At 44.9% G+C, this 23,615-nt stretch overlaps 1 protein-coding gene across 2 annotated transcripts in view; it reads right to left on the bottom strand.

Annotated features, from left to right (window-relative positions):
• The window catches only part of PTH1R (parathyroid hormone 1 receptor), a 102,298-nt gene that overhangs the window by 5,122 nt on the left and 73,561 nt on the right, over positions 1-23,615 (bottom strand). For both annotated transcript variants that reach the window (XM_058179950.1, XM_058179951.1), the window contains exons 6-13: positions 23,065-23,159; positions 21,213-21,399; positions 17,602-17,767; positions 9,132-9,192; positions 7,047-7,113; positions 4,180-4,274; positions 813-954; positions 221-262 (exon numbers count right to left, since the gene is read on the bottom strand). In XM_058179950.1, coding sequence (XP_058035933.1) covers positions 221-262; positions 813-954; positions 4,180-4,274; positions 7,047-7,113; positions 9,132-9,192; positions 17,602-17,767; positions 21,213-21,399; positions 23,065-23,159 — 855 coding nt within the window. The remainder of the gene's footprint in view (positions 1-220; positions 263-812; positions 955-4,179; positions 4,275-7,046; positions 7,114-9,131; positions 9,193-17,601; positions 17,768-21,212; positions 21,400-23,064; positions 23,160-23,615) is intronic.

Raw genomic sequence — 23,615 nt, 5'->3', positions numbered from 1 at the left:
CCCTTTCTCCCTCTTTTTCCATTTTTCTTTCCTTTCCTTTCCTTTCCTTTTTTTTCCTTTCCTTTCCTTTCAAACTCCCCCTCCCACTTCGGGTTTCCCTTCCTCCTTCCTTCCTTCCTCCCTCCCTCCCTCGTTCCTTCCCTTCCCTTCCCTTCCCTCCCTTCCCTTCTCCTCCTTCCCCACCTCTGAACCAAGAGATTCTGGAGACTGGGATACTCACCTCCCCATTACAAAAGCAGTAGATAATTGCAACAAAAAATCCCTAGGAAGAAAATAAGGAATAAAATTGGTTTCTTCGATTGATTTCATGAATAGCTTTTAGACTACAGTTTGGAGGCCTCGTACGGTTTGACCTAATCAGTGGGGAAGCCGGATTCATTTAACAACCGTGCAACTGACCTAACGACTGCAGTGATTCACTTAGCAACTGTGGCAAGAAAGGTCATAAAATGGGGCAAAACCTTTTCCGGGGGAATTATGGGATGCTGCTGAGATTGAGCAGATAGTCCACAGCAATAAAATTTCAACAGGGTCCCATAAAATCTGAATTGGCTTCAGACAGGGATAATAATAATGTACATTAAAGTTTAACAATTAATTTAATATTAAATTTAATAAAAGAGATAACGATTAGGTTTTAATTTTTAACGAATTCTCCATAAGAGTCTATTCTAGCTTGCAAGCTTGAACTCACAAGGGTCAGACTGGAAGCCTTTGAGCTGGGTGGGGATAATGGGAGTTGAAGTCCCCCACCCCCCCTTCCTAAATCCTAAACTGGCGTATTCTGAAGAAGGGTCAGAGGTTGGACGAACCTGGAAGGAGTTAAACAGCATCTCATAGTGCATCTGAATTTGCCAGAGGATTCCGGAAACATCTGTGTATGGCATGGCCATAAAAACGATATAATGGACTCCGAATAATGGCATGAGGACCAGGGTGGATTTCAACAGTTTCCTGCAGGGAAAGAGAGAAAGAAAAAAAAAGATGATAAATAATAATAGATGGTGCAGAATCTTTCTTTTTTTAATTTATTTCTTTTTGTCACAACAGTATACACAAACAATTGTCATAGATAAAACAACATATTTTGAAGAAAATATATACATATATGTAAAAAAATATATGCATCAACTATATCAATTTGATATGAAGAAGGGAACAATAGGACAGGAACAGTAGGCACTTTTGTGCTCTTATGCACGCCCCTTATAGTCCTCTTAGGAATGGGGTGAGGTCAATAGTAGACAGTTTTTGGTTGAAGATTTTGGGATTTTGAGTAGAGACTATGGAGTCAGGTAATGAGTTCCAAGCATTAACAACTCTGTTACAGAAGTCATATTTTCTGCAATCAAGTTTGAAGCGGTTGACATTTAGCTTGAATCTATTTTTTGCTCATGTAATATTGCGATTGAAGCTGTAGTAGTCTTTTATAGGAAGGATATTGCAATAGATGATTTTGTGTGTTAAACACAGGTCATGTCGGAGTCGACGGAATTGTAAGTTTTCTAATCCCAGGATTTCAAGTCTGTTGGCATAAGGTATTTTGTTGTTTTTGGAGGAGTGAAGAACTCTTCTAGTGAAATATTTCTGGACTCTTTCTATTGTATTTATGTCAGAGATATGGTATGGGTTCCAGACGGATGAGCTGTATTCAAGAATAGGTCTGGCAAATGTTTTGTATGCTCTTTTATTATTATTTATTATGCAAATGTTTTGTAGCTCAGGGATGAACTATGGAGTCCTTGGTACCCTCTGAGCTGGATGGTTTCCTTGCAGACGTTTCATGACCCAACTAGGGAACATCATCAGTGCTAGAAGGGAGGGGGGGCTTTGTGGAAGTGGGGGGAGGAGGAGGAGGAGGAGGAGGAGGACTGAGGGGTTTTCGGTGCTCTCTGAGCTGGGGGGCTTTCTTGGAGACATTTCATGGCCCAACTAGGAAACATCATCAGTGCTAAAAGGGAGTGGGGTTTGCAAGGAGAAGGAGGAGGAGGAGAAGGAGGAGGAGGAAGGACGGACTGTGGGGTCCTTGGTGCTCTCTGAGCTGGGTGGGTTTCTTGCAAGATGTTTCATGACCCAACTAGATGACTTTATCAGTGTTAGAAGAGAGGGGGATTTGAAGGGCGGAGGAGGAGGAGATGAAAAAGAAGTGGAGGAAGAGAAGGAGGACTGTGTGATCCTTGGGTGCCCTCTGAGCTTGGTTGTTTTCTTGCAGATGTTTCATGACCCAACTAGGTAACATCATCAATTCTAGAAGGGAGTTAGGTTTGTATGGAGGAGGAGGAGGAGGAGGAGGAGGAGGAGGAGGAGGAGGAGGAGGAGGAGGAGGAGGAGGAGGAGGAGAACTGAGATGTCCTTGGGGAAGGAAGGCAGGAAGGAGGGAGGGAAGGAGGAAGGAAGGAAGGAAAAGGGAAGGAGGGAAGGAAGGGAATGGAGGGAAGGAGGGAGAGAGGGAAGGAAGGAGGGAGGAAAGGAAGGAAGGAAGGAAGAAAGGAAGGAAGGAAAAGGGAAGGGAAGGAGGGAGAGACGGAAGGAAGGAAGGAAGGAAGGAAGGAAGGAAGGAAGGAGGAAGAGGGAGAGAGGGAGGACGGAGCAACCTTCTCAGACAGGTTCTGGCAAGCAAAGTCAATGGGCAACAATTTCCTTAACAATTTCCAGATTTCCTTAACAACAACACGTTTCACTTAATGACTTCAGCAATTCAGGCATTTCGCAGGTGTAAAATCAGACACAGCTGCTTTAAAAAGGGAAATTTATTTATTTTATTTATTTATTTAATCATATTTATATACCACCCTATCTCCCAAATTCCAGCCCCAGTTGCGGTCATAAGTCAAGGACTGCTCGTCAGTCTTTTCTTCGCTCGTCCTCCTCTGCTAGAAGACACCTTGAGACCCCAAACGGTGCAGGACGTGGCACATCGGCCACGCTGGGGGGGGGGCCGCTGGGGTGACGCTGGCAGCGGGGTGTGTGTGTAAAAAAAAGCTGAGTTTTTCAAACTGGCAAGGTTTGCTTCGAAGTTCAGGGTGGGGAGAAGAAAGGGGGGAAAAATGTGAATTTGGAAAGCAAGTATTTTAATTTAAAGCAGGCGAGACCAGCGGGGATGCACGGCCTGGCTTTGCAAAACCTCAAAGTTTCGTTCTCAGCCTATCATTTCCTTTGAGATTTATTTCACGATCTTGGAGGGTTGCTACGAATGTCGGTTTGGAGGCAGCTGGGAGGTTGGAGGGTGTTTTTCCAGCCGGGACACCACGACAGTCGATGCCAGAGGAGGGGAGCCCCCCCCCAAAGGCCTTGGTGCCCCCTTCGCTAATTGCCTCCAGATTCTGCGAGACTTGGCCGAATTTGCCTCTTCCGCCTCCGTGTCGGCCTCGTTTGCCGCCAGAGGAGGCTCCCTCTGGGGCACAGCTGGCAAAGGGGGACAGATGTGGTTGTCTGCATGCAGGATTTCACTTCTTTGGGGTCAGCATGGGGCTGATTGACAGCTGTGGCATGGGCGCCTTTTCCTTCCCCTTCTTTCCTCCCTCCTCTCTGTTTCCCTTTTCTTCCTCTTCCTCTTCCTTTTCCTCTTCCTCCCTTTTTCCTTCTCTTCCTCTTCACTTTCTTTCTTTCTGCACATTCCTTTCTTCTCCTCCTCTCTTTTTTATATTCCCTCTTCCCATTCTCCCTCCCTCCCTTCCTTTCCTCTATTTCCATTTTCCTTTGCCTTCCCCTTCACCCCTATCGTATTCCTCGCTCCTATTCCCATTCCTTTCCCCTTCCTTTTTTCCTTCTTTCCTCCTTTCCTCCTTCCCTCCCTCTCTTCTTTCTCTTCCTGTTCCCCTTATCCTTCTTTCCTCCCCCTCTCCCATCTTTCCTTCCCTTTCCTTTCCTCTCCTTTCCTTTCTTTTCCTCTCCTCCTCCCTCCTTTCCTTTCCTTTCCTTTCCTTTCCTCTCCTCTCCTCTCCTCTCCTCTCCTTTCCTTTCCTTTCCTTTCCTTTCTTTTCCTTTCTCTTCTCTTCTCTTCTCTTCCCTTCCCTTCCCTTCCCTTCCCTTTTCCTTTCCCTGGCATTGGATAATGGGGCCCTCAGTTTTCTATGGGCTCTTCCTGAAACTGAATTCTCTTCTCTTTTCTCTCTGTTTTGTCCCTCCATTCTGGCCGAGAGAAATCCCTCGTAGAGATGGGGAGAACCGTCCGCTTACCGATACTGTTGTCTAGTATCACATCTCCCGGCGTTAGTTTCTCGGAGTTTGGTTGCAAGAACTCTGATAATTTTAATAAACAGGATAAAGTTTGCCTGAAAAACAAAAGGAAGGAAGGGAGGAAGGGGAAAGGGAAGGGGGAAAGAAAGAAGGAAGGAAGGAAGGAAGGAGAAGAGGAAAAATGTAGGAAAGAAGAAAAGGAAGGGTGAAGGAGGAGAGAAGAAGAATGGAGAAGGAGAAAGAGAAGCAGAAGAAGGACAAGAAAGACAAGGAGGAGCAGAAGAAAGGGAGGAGAAGGAGAAGACAAAAAGGAGAAAAAGAAAAAGGAGGAAAAGGGAGTAAATAAGAAAAAAGAAGGAGGAGAGAGAGGGAAAGGGAGGAAGGAAGGAGAGATAATTTAATACCAATAAAAGTTTCCCCTTTGGTCAATTAGCATCTCCAAAACCTATACCACATTTTAAAATATATATATTTAAAATTACACACCTACTTCCTTCCCATTCCACCCTCCTATTGCAGCTAGAAAAAAAAAATACAAATTGCAATTGAATCAAACCCACCTAGAGGGTTATTTGAGGAGGGGGGAGGCTCACAAAAGCTTCAGGACCAAGACAAAAAAATGTGTCGCAAAAAACCAGGGACATCGCTCGCTTCCTAACCTGGTTTGAGGTCTAACCGCAGGCTATTCCAGTTATCCTATCCCCCCCACCCCACCCTCCAACCCCCCCTCCTTTATTGGACCACCCAGACATTTTGGAGGGATGAGAATGTAGGAAGCTGGCCGGAGAAAAAAATCTTTCCATTTACGGTCCATTGACCACAAAACAATGGTTTGCCCAAGATAGATGGACGTTGGTTTGTTTTGCTGAAAAAATTCTCAGGCTGGGAAGCTCTGATCAGTTTTCCTGCAAATGTTGCCTTCCCTACATCCGAAGGAAGCTGAGATGGCTTCGATTTGAGGTCTGCAGACCCCCAAGGGATTGGAGTGGCTTCTTTCACGTCACGGGGTTGTGTGTCTGCGTGTGTGTGTATTTAATTGTGCCTTGCAGTCTGGGAAGAGATTGTGATTCTCACCCGTTGTACGAATTTTGCTGGAAGTTTCCAAAATGAAGTGGATAATTTTATTTGACCAGGATGGTATATAGCAGGGGTCTCCAACCTTGGCAACTTTAAGACTTGTGGACTTCAACTCCCAGAGAGCTTTGCTGGCTGAGGGACTCTGGGAATTGAAGTCCACAAGTCTTAAACTTGCCAAGGTTGGAGACCCCTGCTATATAGGGAGTCCTCAACATATAGCCATTTGTTTAGTGACTGAAGCGATCGTTTTTCACACTTATGGCCGCTGCAGTATCCCCAGGGTCACGTGATCAAAATTCAGACACTTGGCAATTGACTCATATTTACGACGGTTGCAGACCATCCTGGGCTTTTTCAACGTCGACGGGGAGGCAGGATTCATTTAACAACCATGCTACTCACTTAATAACCAGCAGTGATTCCTTTAACACACTGTGGAAAGCAACTGGCTTAGCCACAGAAACGTGGATACGAGTTGAGGACTACCTATAAAGTCTCCTGCCTTGAGGTTGACTAGATGACCTCTCAGGTTCCTCCCAGCCATAGATCTTTACGTTCTGCCTGAGGAATTCTGGGAGTGGAAGCCCACCCGTCTTAAAGCATGTCGGCTGGGGGATTCTGGGAGTGGAAGTCCTCCCCTCTTAAAGCAGAGCCGGCTGGGGGATTCTGGGAGTGGAAGTCCTCCCCTCTTAAAGCAGAGCCGACTGAGGGATTCTGGGAGTGGAAGTCCTCCCCTCTTAAAGGATAGCCGGCTGGGGGATTCTGGGAGTGGAAGTCCTTCCCCCTTAAAGCAGAGCCAGCTGGGGGATTCTGGGAGTGGAAGTCCTCCCCTCTTAAAGCAGAGCCGACTGAGGGATTCTGGGAGTGGAAGTCCTCCCCTCTTAAAGCAGAGCCGGCTGGGGGATTCTGGGAGTGGAAGTCCTCCCCTCTTAAAGCAGAGCCGGCTGGGGGATTCTGGGAGTGGAAGTCCTCCCCTCTTAAAGCAGAGCCGGCTGGGGGATTCTGGGAGTGGAAGTCCTCCCCTCTTAAAGCAGAGCCGACTGAGGGATTCTGGGAGTGGAAGTCCTCCCCTCTTAAAGCAGAGCCGGCTGGGGGATTCTGGGAGTGGAAGTCCTCCCCTCTTAAAGCAGAGCCGGCTGGGGGATTCTGGGAGCGGAAGTCCTCCCCTCTTAAAGCAGAGCCGGCTGGGGAATTCTGGGAGTGGAAGTCCTTCCTCTTAAAGCAGAGCCGACTGAGGGATTCTGGGGTGAAGTCCTCCTCTTAAAGCAGAGCCGGCTGGGGATACTGGAGGAAGTCCTCCTCTTAAAGCAGAGCCGGCTGGGGATTCTGGGAGGAAGTCCTCCCCTCTTAAAGCAGAGCCGGCTGGGGGATTCTGGGAGTGGAAGTCCTCCCCTCTTAAAGCAGAGCCGGCTGAGGGATTCTGGGAGTGGAAGTCCTCCCCTCTTAAAGCAGAGCCGACTGGGGGATTCTGGGAGTGGAAGTCCTCCCCTCTTAAAGCAGAGCCGGCTGAGGGATTCTGGGAGTGGAAGTCCTCCCCTCTTAAAGCAGAGCCGGCTGAGGGATTCTGGGAGTGGAAGTCCTCCCCTCTTAAAGCATGCTGCCTGGGGGATTTTGGTAGTTGAAGTCCACCCCTCTTAAAGTTTGCTGAGGTTGAGAAACCCTGATTTAAATGACAGGCAAGGCCTGTAAAAATAGGCACAGCTGTCCCTAGTCAACTCCACCCGCCATCTTGACTTTTTTGACCTCTTCCTGTTGATTTCTCCTCTTTTCCCTCCTTGGCTCCAACTCACCAACACAGCCGTCAGGATGGGCACCTGGATAAACCACTTGAAATACCCGGCACTTAAATCCCAGCATCTGCCAATAAAATTGGACATCCTTAACAAAAAACTGCTTCATACATCTGGTTTTGTTGTAAAGTAGCTTTCGGCTCTAGGAAATTGTTTTCAGGAACGTTTATAATCTTCATTTATCAAAAGACTTGTTGGGCGGGGAAAGCAAATTTTTGAGAGGTTGAGCCTCCAGGTAAAGGAGTAGTCTACCCTTAAAAACAACCAGAGAGTGGGGATAAATAAAAGTAAGGTTGTCTATTTCAGGAACTACAGATCTAAACAGGTTGACTTTTACAAATGTTTTACAAATTTGGCAACTTTAAGATGTGTGGATTTCAACTCCCAGAATTCCCCAGCCAGCTAGCTGGGGAATTCTGGGAGTTGAAGTCCACACATCTTAAAGTTGCCAGGTTTGAAAAAAACAACAGTTTTGGTTCATTCCACTAGTTTTAAAACATTCTCTTAGCTGTTTTTAATAATAACCCAGTCATTGGGTTTGAGTGAATATTTCAATATATATACGTATGTAACTTTAAAAAAATATAGAAGGAATGTTGAGGTAATAAATGGCCCAGCTGACTTCTTGAGGAATAAAAATGTCATGGTTATAAAAAATTATGGCTATTAGCAAAACAAATCATATGGCACTCTGGGATTAAAAATATCCTCAAGCGCCAATTTTTTTTCTTTTCAATCAGACAGGCAGTGTGTGCCTCTTACACACACTCACACTTATTTCAGCAAAGGAGAAAAATATTTAAAATAAGGTCAAAGAGAAACCAAGTTTACCACTCTGCAAGTCTGTAAGTTTTTGAAGAAAATTTATATATATATATATATATATATATATATATATATATATATATATATATATATATATATATATATATATATATATATATATTTATATATATATGTTTTCTGAGGTTTTCGCGGGTGTTTGTATGTAGGTCTTTGGTTATTCGGGTTTTCTCCCACGTAAAATTGGAAGTATCTTGGCGACATTTCGACGAAGTCACATTTGTCATCTTCAGGCTTCAGCTTGTTCCCAGAAGCACGAAGCTGAAGCCTGAAGATGATGAATGAGACTTCGTCGAAAGGTCGCCAAGATACTACCAACTTTACGCGGGAGAAAACCCGAATAACCAAAGACTTACATCTATCTATCTATCTATCTATCTATCTATCTATCTATCCATTCATTCTGAGGTTTTCACGGGTGTTTGAATGTAGGTCTTTGGTTGTTTGGGTTTTCTCCCGTGTAAAATTGGCAGTGTCTTGGTGACGTTTTGACGAAGTCTCATTCGTCATCTTCAGGCTGGTGTTTACTGCTTCGTGCTTCTAGGAGCAATGTTGAAACGTCGAAACGTCGCCAAGACACTTCCAATTTTACACGGGAGAAAACCCGAATAACCAAAGACCTACATACACACACACACACACACACACACACACACACACACACACACACACACCCATCCACCCACCCATCCATCCATCCATCTCTATTACCTGGCTGTCTACCTCTATTATCTCTCTCTCTCCTTCTCTCTAACATCTGTATTTATCTCTTCTGCTATCTTTATTGTATCTATCTATAGCTTGACTATCTGTCATCCATCCGTCTGTCTGTCTGTCTGTCTGTCTATCCATCCATCCATCCAACTATCTATCATTTCTATCTTTTTCTATCACATCTATCTATCTGTCTGTCTGTCTATCCATCCATCCACCCATCCATCCACTCTTCCATCCAACCACTTATCATTTCTATCTCTTTCTATTGTATTCTATCTATCTATCTGTCTGTCTGTCTGTCTGTCTGTCTGTCTGTCTGTCTGTCTGTCTGTCTATCTATCTATCTATCTATCTATCTATCTATCTATCTATCTATCTAATCTTTGACATATTATTTCTGTTCCATGTGACTTCTGATTTCGTGCAGAAATAAAAAACAAAACTTCTACCACAGGATTCAAAGTCAGATAAAGCATTTTTTTTTAAAAAAGAAAGAAATTCACACGGAACAAACTTGGGACTCACTCGGTGTCTGCTAACGTCGCTCGAAGGGTGGCCCAGATTGTGACAAACACAGCCGGAAGGCCTGAAAGATAGAAAGCAAGGATGAGTCTCAGAATCGGATCAATATTTCATATTTGTCTACGGCAACCTTCCTGGTATGTGTGTGTCCATGTGTGTGTGAACTGAGTTGTGTTGTTCTCTGGTTAGCACTTTATTTGCGGTACAATTGAACGAGTTCAAATTACAGGTAGTCCTTGACTTATGACCACAATTGATCCCAAAATTTCCATTGCTAAGTGTGAGAGTTGTTAAGTGAGTTTTGTCTCATTTTATGATCTTTCCGGCCAAAGCTGTTAACAACTACAGTTGTTAAATCAGTAACACGGTTGTTAAGTGAATCTCACTCCTCCATTGTTTTTGCTTGTCAGTCGGTCGCAAAAGGGGCTCAAGTGACCCCAGGATGCGGCAACCGACATAAATACGAGTCTGTTGCCAAGGCGTCTGAATTTTGATCACGTAAGTGTGAAAAATGGTCATAACTCATTTTGTTCAGTGCTGTCGTAACTTAAAATGGTCACTAAGTGAACTGTTGTAAGTCGAGGACTTATTTCGGACACATGATGTGAAGACCCAGCTCTCTGGAGAGGTCCGTGATGCTAGAGCGGTGGAAGGAAAGAGGAGAAGAGGAGCAGCAGAAGGCAGAAGGGGGGGGATGGAGGCATTAATTAATTAATTAATTAATTAATTAATTAAGTTAATGCTTGGAACACATTACCTGACTCTGTGGTCTCTTCTCAAAGTCCCCAAATCTTCAACCAAAAACTTTCTACTATTGACCTCACCCCATTCCTAAGAGGACCATAAGGGGCGTGCATAAGCGCACAAACGTGCCTACCGTTCCTGTCCTATTGTTTCCTTTCAATGTATGTGCTTGTATATAATGTTGTGACAAATAAAATAAAATAAAATAAAAAAAATCTTTAGAAGAGCTGAAGGACCCAGGATGAGGCAGAGGCAACCCTGCCATGTCATCTGTCAATCAAGGTGAACTCTTAGCTCCCTTGAAGATGTCCGCAATGCAAGGAGAGCTTCCTTCCTTCTTCCTTCCTTCTTTCCTTCCTTCCTTCCTTCCTTCCTTCCTTCCTTCCCCTTTTCCTTCTTTCCTTCTTTCCTTCTCCTTTTCTTCTGCCCTTCTCTCCTTTTTTATTTCCTTCTTCCCTCCCCTTCCTATCTTCCTTCACTCCTCCACTTTTTCCTCCTTTTCTTCCCCTTTTCCTTCTTCCTTCTTCCTTCTTCCTCCTCCTCCTTCTTCCTTCCTTCCCCTTTTTCCTTCCCCTTTTCTCTGTCTTCTCTTTTATTTCCTTCTTCCTTCTCCTCATCCTACCTACCTTCCCTCCCCAACTGTTTCGTTCCTTCCTTCCCATTTTCTTCTGCCCTTCTCTCCTTTTCTTTCCTCCCTCCCTCCCTTCTTTTCTTCCTTCCCTTTTCCTTTCCCTTTTTCTCTGCCTTCTCTCCTTTTTTATTTCCTTCTTCCTTTTCCTTCCTTCCTTCCTTCCTTCCTTTTTCCTTCTTTCCTTCCCCTTCTCTCCTTCCTTCCACCCTCCCTCCCTCCCTCTTTCTTTCTTTCTTTCTTTCTTTCTTTCTTTCTTTCTTTCTTTCTTCCTTCCTTCCTTCCTTCCTTCCTTCCTTCCTTCCTTCCTTCCTTTTTTTCTTTCTATCCCACCTTTATCATTGGAAAATTCCCATGGGTTATTTCCAGTTTAGGCTGCTGTCCCCAGCATGCCTCAGTCAATCCCTCGATTCAGATCAGATCAACCACATCCGCCTTATGTTTAATAAATAACCATTGGCAAAACCTTGTAACAGTAACTGGCCAAAATGGATTTTTTAAAAGCAGGGAGATTTGGACCAGAGGCAAAAGATTAAAAAAAGCGGAAAGCTTGCTATTAAAATTTGTTTTCTAAGTATCTTCAGCACTATAAGAAAAAGGCAGCATTTTAAAGAGACCATTTGGAAATTATTTATTAGCAATAGATAATCGCAGAATAAGTGGTCTTCCGTCTAACCCTTTTAGGTGCCTAACGATAGAATAATAGACATGGAAAGTAGGTTACCAGTTGATCAACGTTTGGTGAATAGGGACAATATAGCCAAACATTTTTCTTGGAAGACCAGATAGTAAAACATTTAATTTGCAAATGTATTCGCTGGCTGGGATTTAATCCAGTTTAAGAAGCCAATTCTTCTTTTTCTCACATTTTTTTTCAGCATTTCTACCTTCTGATTTGGCTGTGGAAGCTAGACAATATGGTACCCATCTCTGAGATAAACCGTTATCTGCATGAACGGAGGGATTTTTTTCAGTCCGTGCAGGCCAACTTCCCAAGCCTTTGGCAGAGAAAAATAAATAAAATAAAAACCTCCACAGCCTCGTTATATTTTATTATTGCATAAAGTAATGTAATTTACTGCCTGCTTCTACTTGGACAATCGTGTTGCAAGCTGGACTGTAACAGGCAGCAGCTTATGAGATAATAAAAAGAAAATTGGTTAATTTTTGAGAAAGACAATGTCTCTTTCTGTTTTATTTTCTTTTTTCCCCCCCTTTATGGTGGATGAGCCTGTTAATGCAGATCAGCCGTTCCGGGTTTGGAGCCAATATTTCAAGGAATATTTCCCTTCCAAGGTAGATTTTGGCATGTGAGGGATTAAAAAAAGAAAAACAAATCTGCTTTTTTCTTTGCAAAAGTTTCTCTTTTCGTTTGGCCCTGCATATATATATATATATATTTTTAATAAAACCTCCTTTGTCACAGTGTGGCATCATATGAATTTTGGCTTTATGACTCCTGTGGGAAGGATGGGGGACGGATGTGTCGAGGGCTTTCAATTTTTGCAGGAAAAACAAGCCACCAATCAAAGGAAATAATAGAAAGATGATCGCTAACACGCTGTGTTGTGGGTGGGCTTGTTGCACTGCATTTCTGAACTTCGACGCTGGAATCGCAGGTGTTTCTTATCCCCGCTGTGTCATATCGCAACGACAGCGTCCCTGCGACTCTGAAACTAAAATGCCACAGCAAAGCCAGCGACAACCGCAACACCACACACAACCTCGGATTACTGCCAGGAAATCTGCAGCTTCGATTTACAGGCGGTCCTTGACTGACGAACACAACCGAGAGGAATTGAAATTTCTTTTGTAAATTGTTTTGGGTGTTAGGTTGAGTCAGGCCTGGTTCTCAGAATCACAAGTATCAATACTCAGCTGATCAAGACTGAGATAGTCATTCGGGACAGTAACAATACAGGAAGTCCTTGACTTACGGCGGTTCACTTAGTGACCAAAGTTACAACGGCACACCAAGAAAATGAGCTCAGGACTGCTGTTCACACATAATGACTGTTCCACCATTCCCATGGTCATGTGATCAAAATTCAGACACTTGGCAATTGACTCATATTTATGACGGTCGCAGTGACACGTGATCCTCTTTTGCGACCTTCTGACCAGCAAAGTCAAGGGGAAAGCCGGATTCGCTTAGCGACCGTGTTCCTAGCTTAACAACTGCAGGGATTCACTTAAAAACGATGGCAAGAAAGGTCGTAAATTGGAGGGAGGGAAATGCACTTAAATTTTGGGCTTAATTGTGGTCGTAAGTTGAAGACTACCTGTAACAGTGATTATATTTTGTGACGGATATCTCTAACACCACGAAATATCTACATCTGCCTATCCCAGGGTCTTGGGGAAGAATCAACAGCTGGATAAAATTGTCAATTTCCAGTCTGAACATCTGGATGACTGTGCAATGAGACAATGAATTAATATTAACGTGTAATTAATACTAATTAGACAAGCATTTGCCATGCAACACCTCAGAGTTTGGCAATTGTTGATAAGAGAGACGAAAAAAGTTTGGATGGTGGACACGACAGTAAGTCCTTGACTTACAACAGTCCATTTAGTAGCCGTTCAAAAGTTACAACCGCACTGAAAAAAGTGAATTGAATTGTTTCTTGTACTTACAACTGGTGCAATATCCCCATGGTCACATGATCAAAATTCAGACGCTCGGCAACTGACGCATATTTACGACGGTCGCAGTGTCCCGGGGTCATGTGATCCCCTTTTGCGACCGTCTGACAAGCGAAGCCAATGGGGGAAGCCAGATTCATTTAACCACCATGTCACTAATTTAACACCTGCAGTGATTCACTTGACAATTGTGGCAGGAAAGGTCGTAAAATGAGGGAAAACTCACTTAACAAACAGGTCTCGCTTAACAACAGAGGTTTTTGGCTCAGTTGTGATCATAAGTCGAGGACTACCTGTATCTACAGACCAGCAGAAGAGAAGAGAAAGAACTGGAGAAGGTCACGAAGCAGACTTGCAAACAAAAGTTGAATAAATTTGACAAAAGGAATCAAGGGTAGGACAATTAGTGATAGAGCCTTGGGTGCCATCTGAAAACATCTGGAGCATCCCTTGAACACTATCCGCATTGACAAATTCCCCATCGGTCAATTGCAAAAAGCAGCTTGACTCGAACAGCTGACTCCCTATGCCAATATTTTTAACCCATCAAACAACCACATCTGGCTATCTCAGGTCCTTGGCAAGGACTCAAGAGGTCGACCCAAAGGCCAAATCTAGTCTAAACATCTGTCTGGTTGTGCAACCAGCCCCAATAATAACATCTGGATGGATGGAGCATCGTTGGCATTGACAATTTCCCCATCAGTCAATTGCGAAAGGCAGCTTGACTCGGAAAAGCTTAAATCTTGGGGCGAGACCTTTAACCCCATAAAACAACCACATCTAGCTATCTCAGGTCCTTGGCAAAGGACTCATGAGGTTGACCGAAAGGCCAAATCCAGTCTAAACATCTGTCTGGCTGTGCAACCAACCCTAATAACATCTGGATGGATGGAGCACCGTTGGCATTGACAATTTCCCCATCAGTCAATTGCTAAAGGCAGCTTGACTCGGAAGAGCTTAAATCCTGTGGCGAGGCCTATAACGCCATCAAACAACCATATCTGGCTATCCCAGGTCCTTGACAAGGACTCGAGTGCACCTAAAGACCAATCCAGTCTCAACAGCTGGTTGGCCCTGCGACCAACCTTAATAGTATTATCTACTATGAGGTTTCTAAGAGAATGGTGGAGGATCATCAGCCTGAACTGAAGACATCTAGGAGCAAAAATTCATGAGAACTTCTGGCCTCCTAGAAGCAAGCTGGGGTCAACCTGGTTTCCCATTCAGAAAGCTCCTAATTCCCAAGGCTCAGCCAATGAGACCGACTCTCCTAAACTTAGATGGCTCCGTGGTTCTTTTCTTCCAAAACTTTTCATGGATTTGAGAGCGACTGTGACATGAACTGGTCTCTTTAAAACAGAGGTCTTCAAACTTTAAGACTTGTGGACCAACTCCTAGAATTCTGGCAGTTGAAGTCCACAAGTCTTAAAGCTGCCAAGTTTGAAGACCTCTGCGCTAAAATGTCTCTCTCACGCACATATCTATGCTTCTACAAAATGTCCACCTTCTTCTTGGTCAGCCCAAGCTATTTTGGAGATCTTAAATGTTTCTTTCCTTGACGCCTGCAAGCAAAAACAGACCTTGGCTAATGATCTGCCCACCACTGCGTCCCACATCCTGTTTTCAGCTAAAATTGCAGCTTTCCATCTTCGTGTCCAGACAAATGTGCTCAGGGTAAACTCAGAGACCTAACCTTGAAGTTGGGGCAGAAGAAGAGAGAAGGGAAGTTGATGGAGGCATTTCTCCCATCTAGCGGGTTGAAAGGGTCCGTCCCACCTCACAGACATGTTCAGGAGGACTTGAGAGACCTTTGGGGGCCTTCAAAACATCCTTCTGACCTTCTCCTGTAGAATATTTTGTTGAAAGATTTAAGATGGAGGAACTCAAGGTCAAACGCTCCAAAGCCACGTGAAATGTGAAGCCAGATGTTTCCAGGTCAAACAGACTAAGATCATTTCTACCCAAGTGGCTTCTGGAGTCTTCTAAGCCACATTGGAGGGACGTTGAAGTTGTTTTGGGACAATGCTAGCTGAACAACTCTAGAGGAACCCATTTATCCCTAGAGCAGAGATGGAAAAATGTCTTAAGAAAAATAGGTGATTGATTTCTCTGGATCCATATTCTTTAAGAAAGTGGAGAAGTATAGGAGCAGGTAGATCTTTAGAGGGAGTTGGCTTTTGATGCCATCTATAGTTCCCCAAGAAATAGGATAACTCAGAAATTTGCCCTCAAGAGAAGAAGCCAGGAGTGAAATCCAGCAAGTCCTGACAGGTTCTGGAGAACCAGTAGCAGAAATTTTGAGTAGTTCAGAGAACTGGCAAATACCATCTCTGGCTGGCCCCAGAATGGGGTGGGAATGGAGATTTTGCAATATCCTTCCCCCAGGAGTGGGGAGGAAATGGGGATTTTGCAGTGTCCTTTCCCTGCCATGTCCACCCAGTCACACCACACCCACCAAGCCACGCCCACAGCACCGGTAGTAAAATTTTTTGAATTTCAACACTGGAAGAAGCCAACATTAAACTGTTAAACTGTTAAAGACCTTGGATTTTCATATCCAATGATCTAAGTGCCAAAGCCCACTGCAACTACATCACAAAAAAGGCTTTAAGAGCTGTAAACTTAATCTTGCGTAGCTTTTTCTCCAAAAAACTCTACACTACTAACCAGAGCATATAAAACATTTGCTAGACCAATTCTTGAATACAGCTCGACTGTTTGGAACCCACACCACACTGCTGACATCAATACAACTGAACGTGTCCAGAAATATTTTACAAGGAGAGTTCTCCGCTCCTCCGAATATAACAAAATACCTTATGCCACCAGACTTGAAATCCTGGGTTTAGAAAACGTAGAACTACGCCACCTTCAACATGACCTGAGTTTAACTCATAGAATCATCTATTACAATGTCCTTTCTGTCGAAGACTACTTCAGCTTCAATCGCAACTATACACGAGCACACAATAGATTTAAGCTTAATGTTAACCGCTCCAATCTTGATTGCAGAAAATATGACTTCAGTAACAGTTGTTAATGCCTGGAATGCACTACCAGACTCCGTTGTCTCTTCCCCAAATCCCCAAAGCTTCAACCAAAAACTTTCTACTATTGACCTCACCCCATTCCTAAGAGGTCTGTAAGGGGCGTGCATAAGAGCACCAGCATGCCTACCGTTCCTGTCCTATTGTTTCCTTTCGTTATATCCAACATCTGACTTCTTTGCAGGCATGGTTCAATTCTTTCCACCTCAACAACTGAGGGTCTACTTGTCACTAGTCCTCAAAACAGTTGAAGAAACATCTAACTAGCCATCCTGCTGCTCTGTGAGTTTGTTGGTTTTCTTGCAGATGTTTCATGTAAGTATCATTTTCAGTAGGATTTGCAGAGGGGGTGGGAGAAGGACTGCAGTGCTCTCTGAACTTGGTTGTTTTCTGGTAGACGTTTCATGGCCCAACTAGGGAACCTCATTCCTGCTGGAAATGAGTGGGGTTTACAGAGAGGAGGAGGAAGAAAAAAGGGATGAGGAGGAGGAAGAGGACTGTGGGTTCCTGGGTGCTCTCTGAGCTTTGTTGTTTTCATGCAGAAATTTCATGACCCAACTAGGTAACATCATCAATGCTACAAGCTAGAACCCCCCATTCATTAGCACTGATAGAATTACCTAGTTGGGTCATGAAATGTCTGTAAGAAAACAGTCAAGCTCGGAGAGTCTCAAGGGACCCCCGTGGTTCCACCATCATCTATGACCAAAGATGTAGAAGCTGAGGAAATAAGAGACCTTCCGCTGTTCCGCCAGTGCATCGCTTTGAACGCCTTTGGGAATTCAGAGATCAAGGCATGAAGATGGCTCAAGTCACTGGGCACTCATTCTCCACCCTATAAATCCCCACAAAACATTCAGGAGAAATTCAGGAACTAACTTCAAAGTCAATATTTGGCATTAACATCTAAAGGTCTTCAATGGTTTGATTGAAGGTCCATCTAGTCCAGGGGTCTCCAACCTTGGCAACTTTAAGCCTGGAGGACTTCAACTCCCAGAATACCCCAGCCAGCATAGCTGGCTGGGGAATTCTGGGAGTTGAAGTCCACCAGGCTTAAAGTTGCCAAGGTTGGGGACCCCTGATCTAGTCAATGTTGACTCTTATCAACCACATAGGTAGATCTTCTCCAGAAGGAAGGATCTTATTTAAATCATGATTTAATTTATACCACCAATTCCATAAATCCCACCCTTCCACCAATATCTATAGGGGCTTCCAAGTGGACGTTCTGATGTCCCGTTTTTTTGGGGGGGTCGTCTTTGTATCTCATCCTGATCTTTCCTTCTTGAAAAAAAACCCACCAAGGAAGTAGAGGTGTTTGTAGATCCCTCATGGCCAACTTTTGGAAGCTCCTGAGATCCTCCAGCCTCTGGAGGAAGCCTCGGCAGAAAGACCGACTCACCCCAACCGAACAACGTGAATCCACAGAGGTATTTCTTCTCTGAGAAGAAGGCCATGAAGATGAGACTGTGAAGGTAGAGGCCTTCCACCAAGATCCAGTAGTAACTGGTGGCCAGGAAGTAGAGGAAGAGAGTCACCACTAACTTGCAGCCCACCTGGGGAGAATACTGAGAGAAGTACTAAGAGACAGGGAGACGGAGAGGAAGAGAGAGAGAGAGGGAGAGAGAGAGAGGGAGGAAGGGAGGAAGAGAGGGAGGGACAGAGGGAGAGAGAGAGGGGGGAGGGAGAGAGGAGGGAGAGAGGAGGAGGAGAGAAAGAGAAAGAGGGGAGGGAGAGAGAGAAAGAGGAGGAGAGGGAGAGGAGAGAAAGAGAAAGGAGAGGAGAGAGAGAGAGAGAGAGGGAGAGAAGGAGAGAGAGAGAGGAGAGGAGAGGGAGAGAGAGAGAAAGAGGGGAGGGAGAGGGAGAGAGAGAGAGGAGGAGGAGAGGAGGAGAGAGGAGAGAAAGAGAGGGAGAGGGGAGAGGGAGAGAGGGAGAGGGAGGGAGAGAGAGGGAGAGAGGAGGGAGAGAGAGATGGAGAAGGGGAGAGGGAGAGAAAGGGAGAGGGAGAGGGAGAGAGAGGGAGGGAGGGAGAGAGAGGGAGAGAGGAGGAGGGAGAGAGAGAGAGGAGGAGGAGAGGGAGAGAGGAGAGAGAGGAGAGGAGAAGGAGAGGAGAGGGAGAGGAGGAGGAGAGGGAGAGAGAGAGAGAGAGAGAGAGGGAGGGAGAGAGAGAGGGGAGAGAGGGAGAGAGAAAGAGAGAGGAGAGGGAGAGAGAGAGGAGGAAGGAGAGAGAGAGAGAGGAGAAGGAGAGGAGGGAGAGAGAGGAGGGAGGGAGAGGGAGAGAGAGGAGGAGGAGGAGAAAGAGAGGAGGAGGGAGAGAGAGAGGGAGAGGAGGGAGAGAGAGAGAGGAGGAGAGAGAGAGGAGGAGGAAGAGAGAGAGAGAGAGGAGGGGAGAGAGGAGGAGAGAGGAGGGAGAGGGAGGGAGAGAGAGAAAGGGAGAGGAGAGAGGAGGAGGAGGGAGAGGGAGGAGGAGAGGAGAGGAGAGAGAGAGGAGGAGAGAGAGAGGGAGGGAGAGAGAGGGGGAGAGAGAGTGGGGGAGAGGGAGAGAAAAAGAAAGGGAGAGGGAGAGGAAGGGAGAGAGAGAGATGGAGGGAGGGGGAGATAGAGAGAGGAAGAGAGAGAGAGAGGGAGGGAAGGAGAGAGAGAAAGGGAGAAGTTAATTGACAATATTGATAAGTTCTGCTGTGGGCATCATGGATGGACCAGCTTTGGCGTTAGACAGGTTATTTAAACTGGGAGATGATGAGTTCTAGTCCCGCCTTAGCCTTGAAAGCTGGCCGAGTGACTTTGGGCCAATCACCAAGAGACAGTGAATTCTAGTCCCACTTTAGGCAAAAAAGGCTGGTTGGGTAGGCCAATCACCAGGAGATGGTGAGTTCTGGTCCCGCCTTGGGCACGAAAGCCAGATGAGTGAGTTTTGGCCAGTCCTTCTCTCTCTGCTCAACCTTGCAGGGTTATTTTTATGGGGAAAATGGGAGGAGGAAAGATCTATCAGGCAAGTGCGCTGACTTATTGATAATAAAATAATAAAAGCAGAATAAAAATATCAAATCAAATCAAGGAAGCCTTTGACCCTTCCTTTACTCGAACATGAAGGATTTTTTTTTTTTTTTGCAAGCGGGAGATACTAACCAGGGTTGAGTTATCTATTGGTGTAGCTTCGGTCATGGATTTGAACTCGTCTTCTGGAATTAACTCCATTTCTTCCAGCGCAGAGCCGGAATAGAGAACAGCATCCTTGACAAAGATACTGATTGCCCGAAGAATGAAGGAGACGAACAAATGCATGTGGATATAGTTACGGGTACAATGCAGACGTCTGGAACAAGACAAAAATACAAAATTTCAGGACTTTGATAATCTTTTGCAAGGGATTCATTCGCAGACTGACACACCCACAGTCACCCCACCCCGGGAGCGGGGGCTCGAACGGTGACTTAGATTGGGCAGGAGGAGGACTCAAACAAGAATCTCTCTAGTTGCTTAATGGTAAGACGGGAGGCGTCTGAATTTAATCAGTAAATGGTATAAGAATAAATAAGCCGTTAAAAATTAAGTGTGGGTAAGTCCTTGGCAGAGACACTCAACGGCCATGGGGTTAGCTTTAGCAACCGCAGGGGATTCACTTAACAACGGTGGCAAGAAACTGTGGCAAAACTCGCTTAATATCTGTCTCACTTAGCAAGGGAAATGTTAGGCTCAATTGTGATTGTTAGTCTTTTATGAGGTAGGAGGAGGAATCAGTCCGTGGAAAAAATAAAATAAAATATATAAAATAAAATAATAAAATAATAACAATGGAATAATAGGACAGGACAGGAAACAATAGGACAGGACAGGATAGGATAGATAGGATAGGATAGGGTGGAATGGAAAAAATAACAAAATAAAACAAAACATAAAAGAAAAATGACAAGAGAGGAGGAGAGGAGAGGAAAGAGGAGGGAGGAAGGAATGAGAGAGGGAAGAAGAAAGGATGGAGGAAGAAAGAAGGGAGGGAGGGAGGAGAAAGAAAAGGAAAGAGAAGGGAGGAAGGAGGGAGAAAGGAAGGAAAAGAAAGGGAGAGAGAGAAAGAGGAGAGGAGAGGAGAGAGAGAGAGAGGAGGAGGAGAGGAGAGGAGAGAGAGAAAGAGAAAGAGGGGAGAGAGAGGAGGGAGAGGAGGAGGAGAGAGAGGAGAGGAGGAGAGAGAGAGAGAAAGAGGGGAGGGAGAGAGAGAGGGAGAGAGGAGGAGAGAGAGGAGAGGGAGGAGAGAGAGAGAGGAGGAAGAGAGAGAGAGAGAGGAGGGGAGAGGAGGAGGAGAGAGGAGGAGAGGGAGGAGAGGAGAGAGAGAAAGGGAGAGGAGAGAGGAGGGAGGAGGAGAGGGAGGAGGAGGGAGAGGAGAGAGAGGAGGAGGAGAGAGAGAGAGGAGGAGAGAGAGGGAGAGAGAGGGAGGGAGAGAAAAGAAGGAGAGGAGAGGAAGGAGAGAGAGAGATGGAGGGAGGGGGAGATAGAGAGAGGAAGAGAGAGAGAGAGGGAGGGAAGGAGAGAGAGAAAGGGAGAAGTTAATTGACAATATTGATAAGTTCTGCTGTGGGCATCATGGATGGACCAGCTTTGGCGTTAGACAGGTTATTTAAACTGGGAGATGATGAGTTCTAGTCCCGCCTTAGCCTTGAAAGCTGGCTGAGTGACTTTGGGCCAATCACCAAGAGACAGTGAATTCTAGTCCCACTTTAGGCAAAAAAGGCTGGTTGGGTAGGCCAATCACCAGGAGATGGTGAGTTCTGGTCCCGCCTTGGGCACGAAAGCCAGATGAGTGAGTTTTGGCCAGTCCTTCTCTCTCTGCTCAACCTTGCAGGGTTATTTTTATGGGGAAAATGGGAGGAGGAAAGATCTATCAGGCAAGTGCGCTGACTTATTGATAATAAAATAATAAAAGCAGAATAAAAATATCAAATCAAATCAAGGAAGCCTTTGACCCTTCCTTTACTCGAACATGAAGGATTTTTTTTTTTTTTGCAAGTGGGAGATACTAACCAGGGTTGAGTTATCTATTGGTGTAGCTTCGGTCATGGATTTGAACTCGTCTTCTGGAATTAACTCCATCTCTTCCAGCGCAGAGCCGGAGTAGAGAACAGCATCCTTGACAAAGATACTGATTGCCCGAAGAATGAAGGAGACGAACAAATGCATGTGGATATAGTTACGGGTACAATGCAGACGTCTGGAACAAGACAAGAATACAAAATTTCAGGACTTTGATAATCTTTTGCAAGGGATTCATTCGCAGACTGACACACCCACAGTCACCCCACCCCGGGAGCGGGGACTCGAACGGTGACTTAGATTGGGCAGGAGGAGGACTCAAACAAGAATCTCTCTAGTTGCTTAATGGTAAGACGGGAGGCGTCTGAATTTAATCAGTAAATGGTATAAGAATAAATAAGCCGTTAAAAATTAAGTGTGGGTAAGTCCTTGGCAGAGACACTCAACGGCCATGGGGTTGGCTTTAGCAACCGCAGGGATTCACTTAACAACGGTGGCAAAAAACTGTGGCAAAACTCGCTTAATATCTGTCTCTTTTAGCAAGGGAAATGTTAGGCTCAATTGTGATTGTTAGTCTTTTATGAGGTAGGAGGAGGAATCAGTCCGTGGAAAAAATAAAATAAAATATATAAAATAAAATAATAACAATGGAATAATAGGACAGGACAGGAAACAATAGGATAGGACAGGATAGGATAGATAGGATAGGATAGGGTGGAATGGAAAAAATAACAAAATAAAACAAAACATAAAAGAAAAATGACAAGAGGAGAGGAGAGGAAAGGAAAGAGGAGGAGGAAGGAATGAGAGGAAGAAGAAAGGATGGAGGAAGAAAGAAGGAGGAGGAGAAGAAAAGGAAAGGAAAGAGAAGGGAGGAAGGAGGGAGAAAGGAAGGAAGGAAGGAAAGAGAGAGGGAAGAAGAAAAGATGGAGGAAGAAAGAAGGGAGGAAGGGAGGAGAAAGAAAAGGAAAAGAAAGGGAAGGGAAGGGAAGGAAAAGAAAGAGGAGGGAGGAGGGAGGAAGGAAGGAGAGAGGGAAGAAGAAAGGATGGAGGAAGAAAGAAGGGAGGGAGGGAGGAGAAAGAAAAGGAAAAGAAAGGGAAGGGAAGGGAAGGAAAAGAAAGAGGAGGGAGGAGGGAGGAAGGAAGGAGAGAGGGAATAAGAAAAGATGGAGGAAGAAAGAAGGGAGGGAGGAGAAAGGAAAGGAAAGGAAAGGAAAAGAAAGGAAAAGAAAAGAAAAGAAAAGAAAAGAAAGGAAAGAAAAACCAAACAAAACAGGACAAAATTCGCTTGTTTTATGAGATGGCAGCTTATATAAATTTAGACACATAAAGAAATAAGATAAAGGACATGGTGCATGGATAGATAGAAAGCAAGCAAAAAAAATAAATAAGGATTTTTAATGCTTTTCTTGCTATAATTACCCTTTCATTACACGAAATACAAAATAATGGCTTAAGAGCCCCATAAACCAATGTAAAACAATTTAAGGCGGCTAAAAAGCTGCTTAAAAGCCAATGTTGGCCTGTAGGTGGGTCAAATAAGTCAAGATGGCAGAGAGCTTTTCAAGAAAAGATTGGACATTCGTTCGATTGGGATGGTATAAAATTTCCTTGTCTTGGGCAAGGGGTTGGACTAGATGACCTCGAAGGTTCCTTCCAGTCTTTATGATTCTAGGATTCTAAGATTGTAAAATACAATGCAACGGAAGCCCCACCCCTTTGCTTGGAGATGTGATGGGGTGGACCTCTACAAAAAGGCTGCGGATTGGCATTGCCGTAGCTGCCATTTTGACTTTTTTGACCTTATCTGAAAGGGGATCTATCAGCTATAGCATCAACTTACCGGAAATATGCTAAGATCATAACCGCGATCGTCAGCGATCCCAGCGAGATGGAATAACCGACGGTATAAATCAGATAAAGTCGATGAAAGACTTCCTGCAACACACAGAAGGATCCAGAGATGCGTTGGTCAATCTAAGATGGGTGGACTTCACTTCCCAGAATTCCCCTGCCAGCATTGAATGAAGGCCAGCTGGGTGACTGGGCCAATCACCAGGAGACGGTGAGTTCTAGTCTTGCCTTAGGCTTGAATGTCAGCTGGTTGACTTTGGGCCAATCCCCAGGAGACGGTGAGTTCTAGTCCCGCCTTAGGCATGAAGGCCAGTTGGTTGACTTTGGGCCAATCACCAGGAGATGGTGAGTTCTAGTCCTGCCTTAGGCTTGAATGTCAGCTGGGTGACTTTGGGCCAATCACCAGGAGACGGTGAGTTTTAGTCCCGCCTTAGGTTTGAATGCCAGCTGCGTGACTTTGGGCCAATCACCAGGAGACGGTGAGTTCTAGTCCTGCCTTAGGCATGAAAGCCAGCTGGGTCACTTTGGGCCAATCACCAG

This window comes from Ahaetulla prasina, chromosome 4 (genome assembly GCF_028640845.1).
Source record: "Ahaetulla prasina isolate Xishuangbanna chromosome 4, ASM2864084v1, whole genome shotgun sequence".
Taxonomy (NCBI): domain Eukaryota; kingdom Metazoa; phylum Chordata; class Lepidosauria; order Squamata; family Colubridae; genus Ahaetulla; species Ahaetulla prasina.
This window is presented reverse-complemented; position numbering and strand designations above follow the sequence as displayed.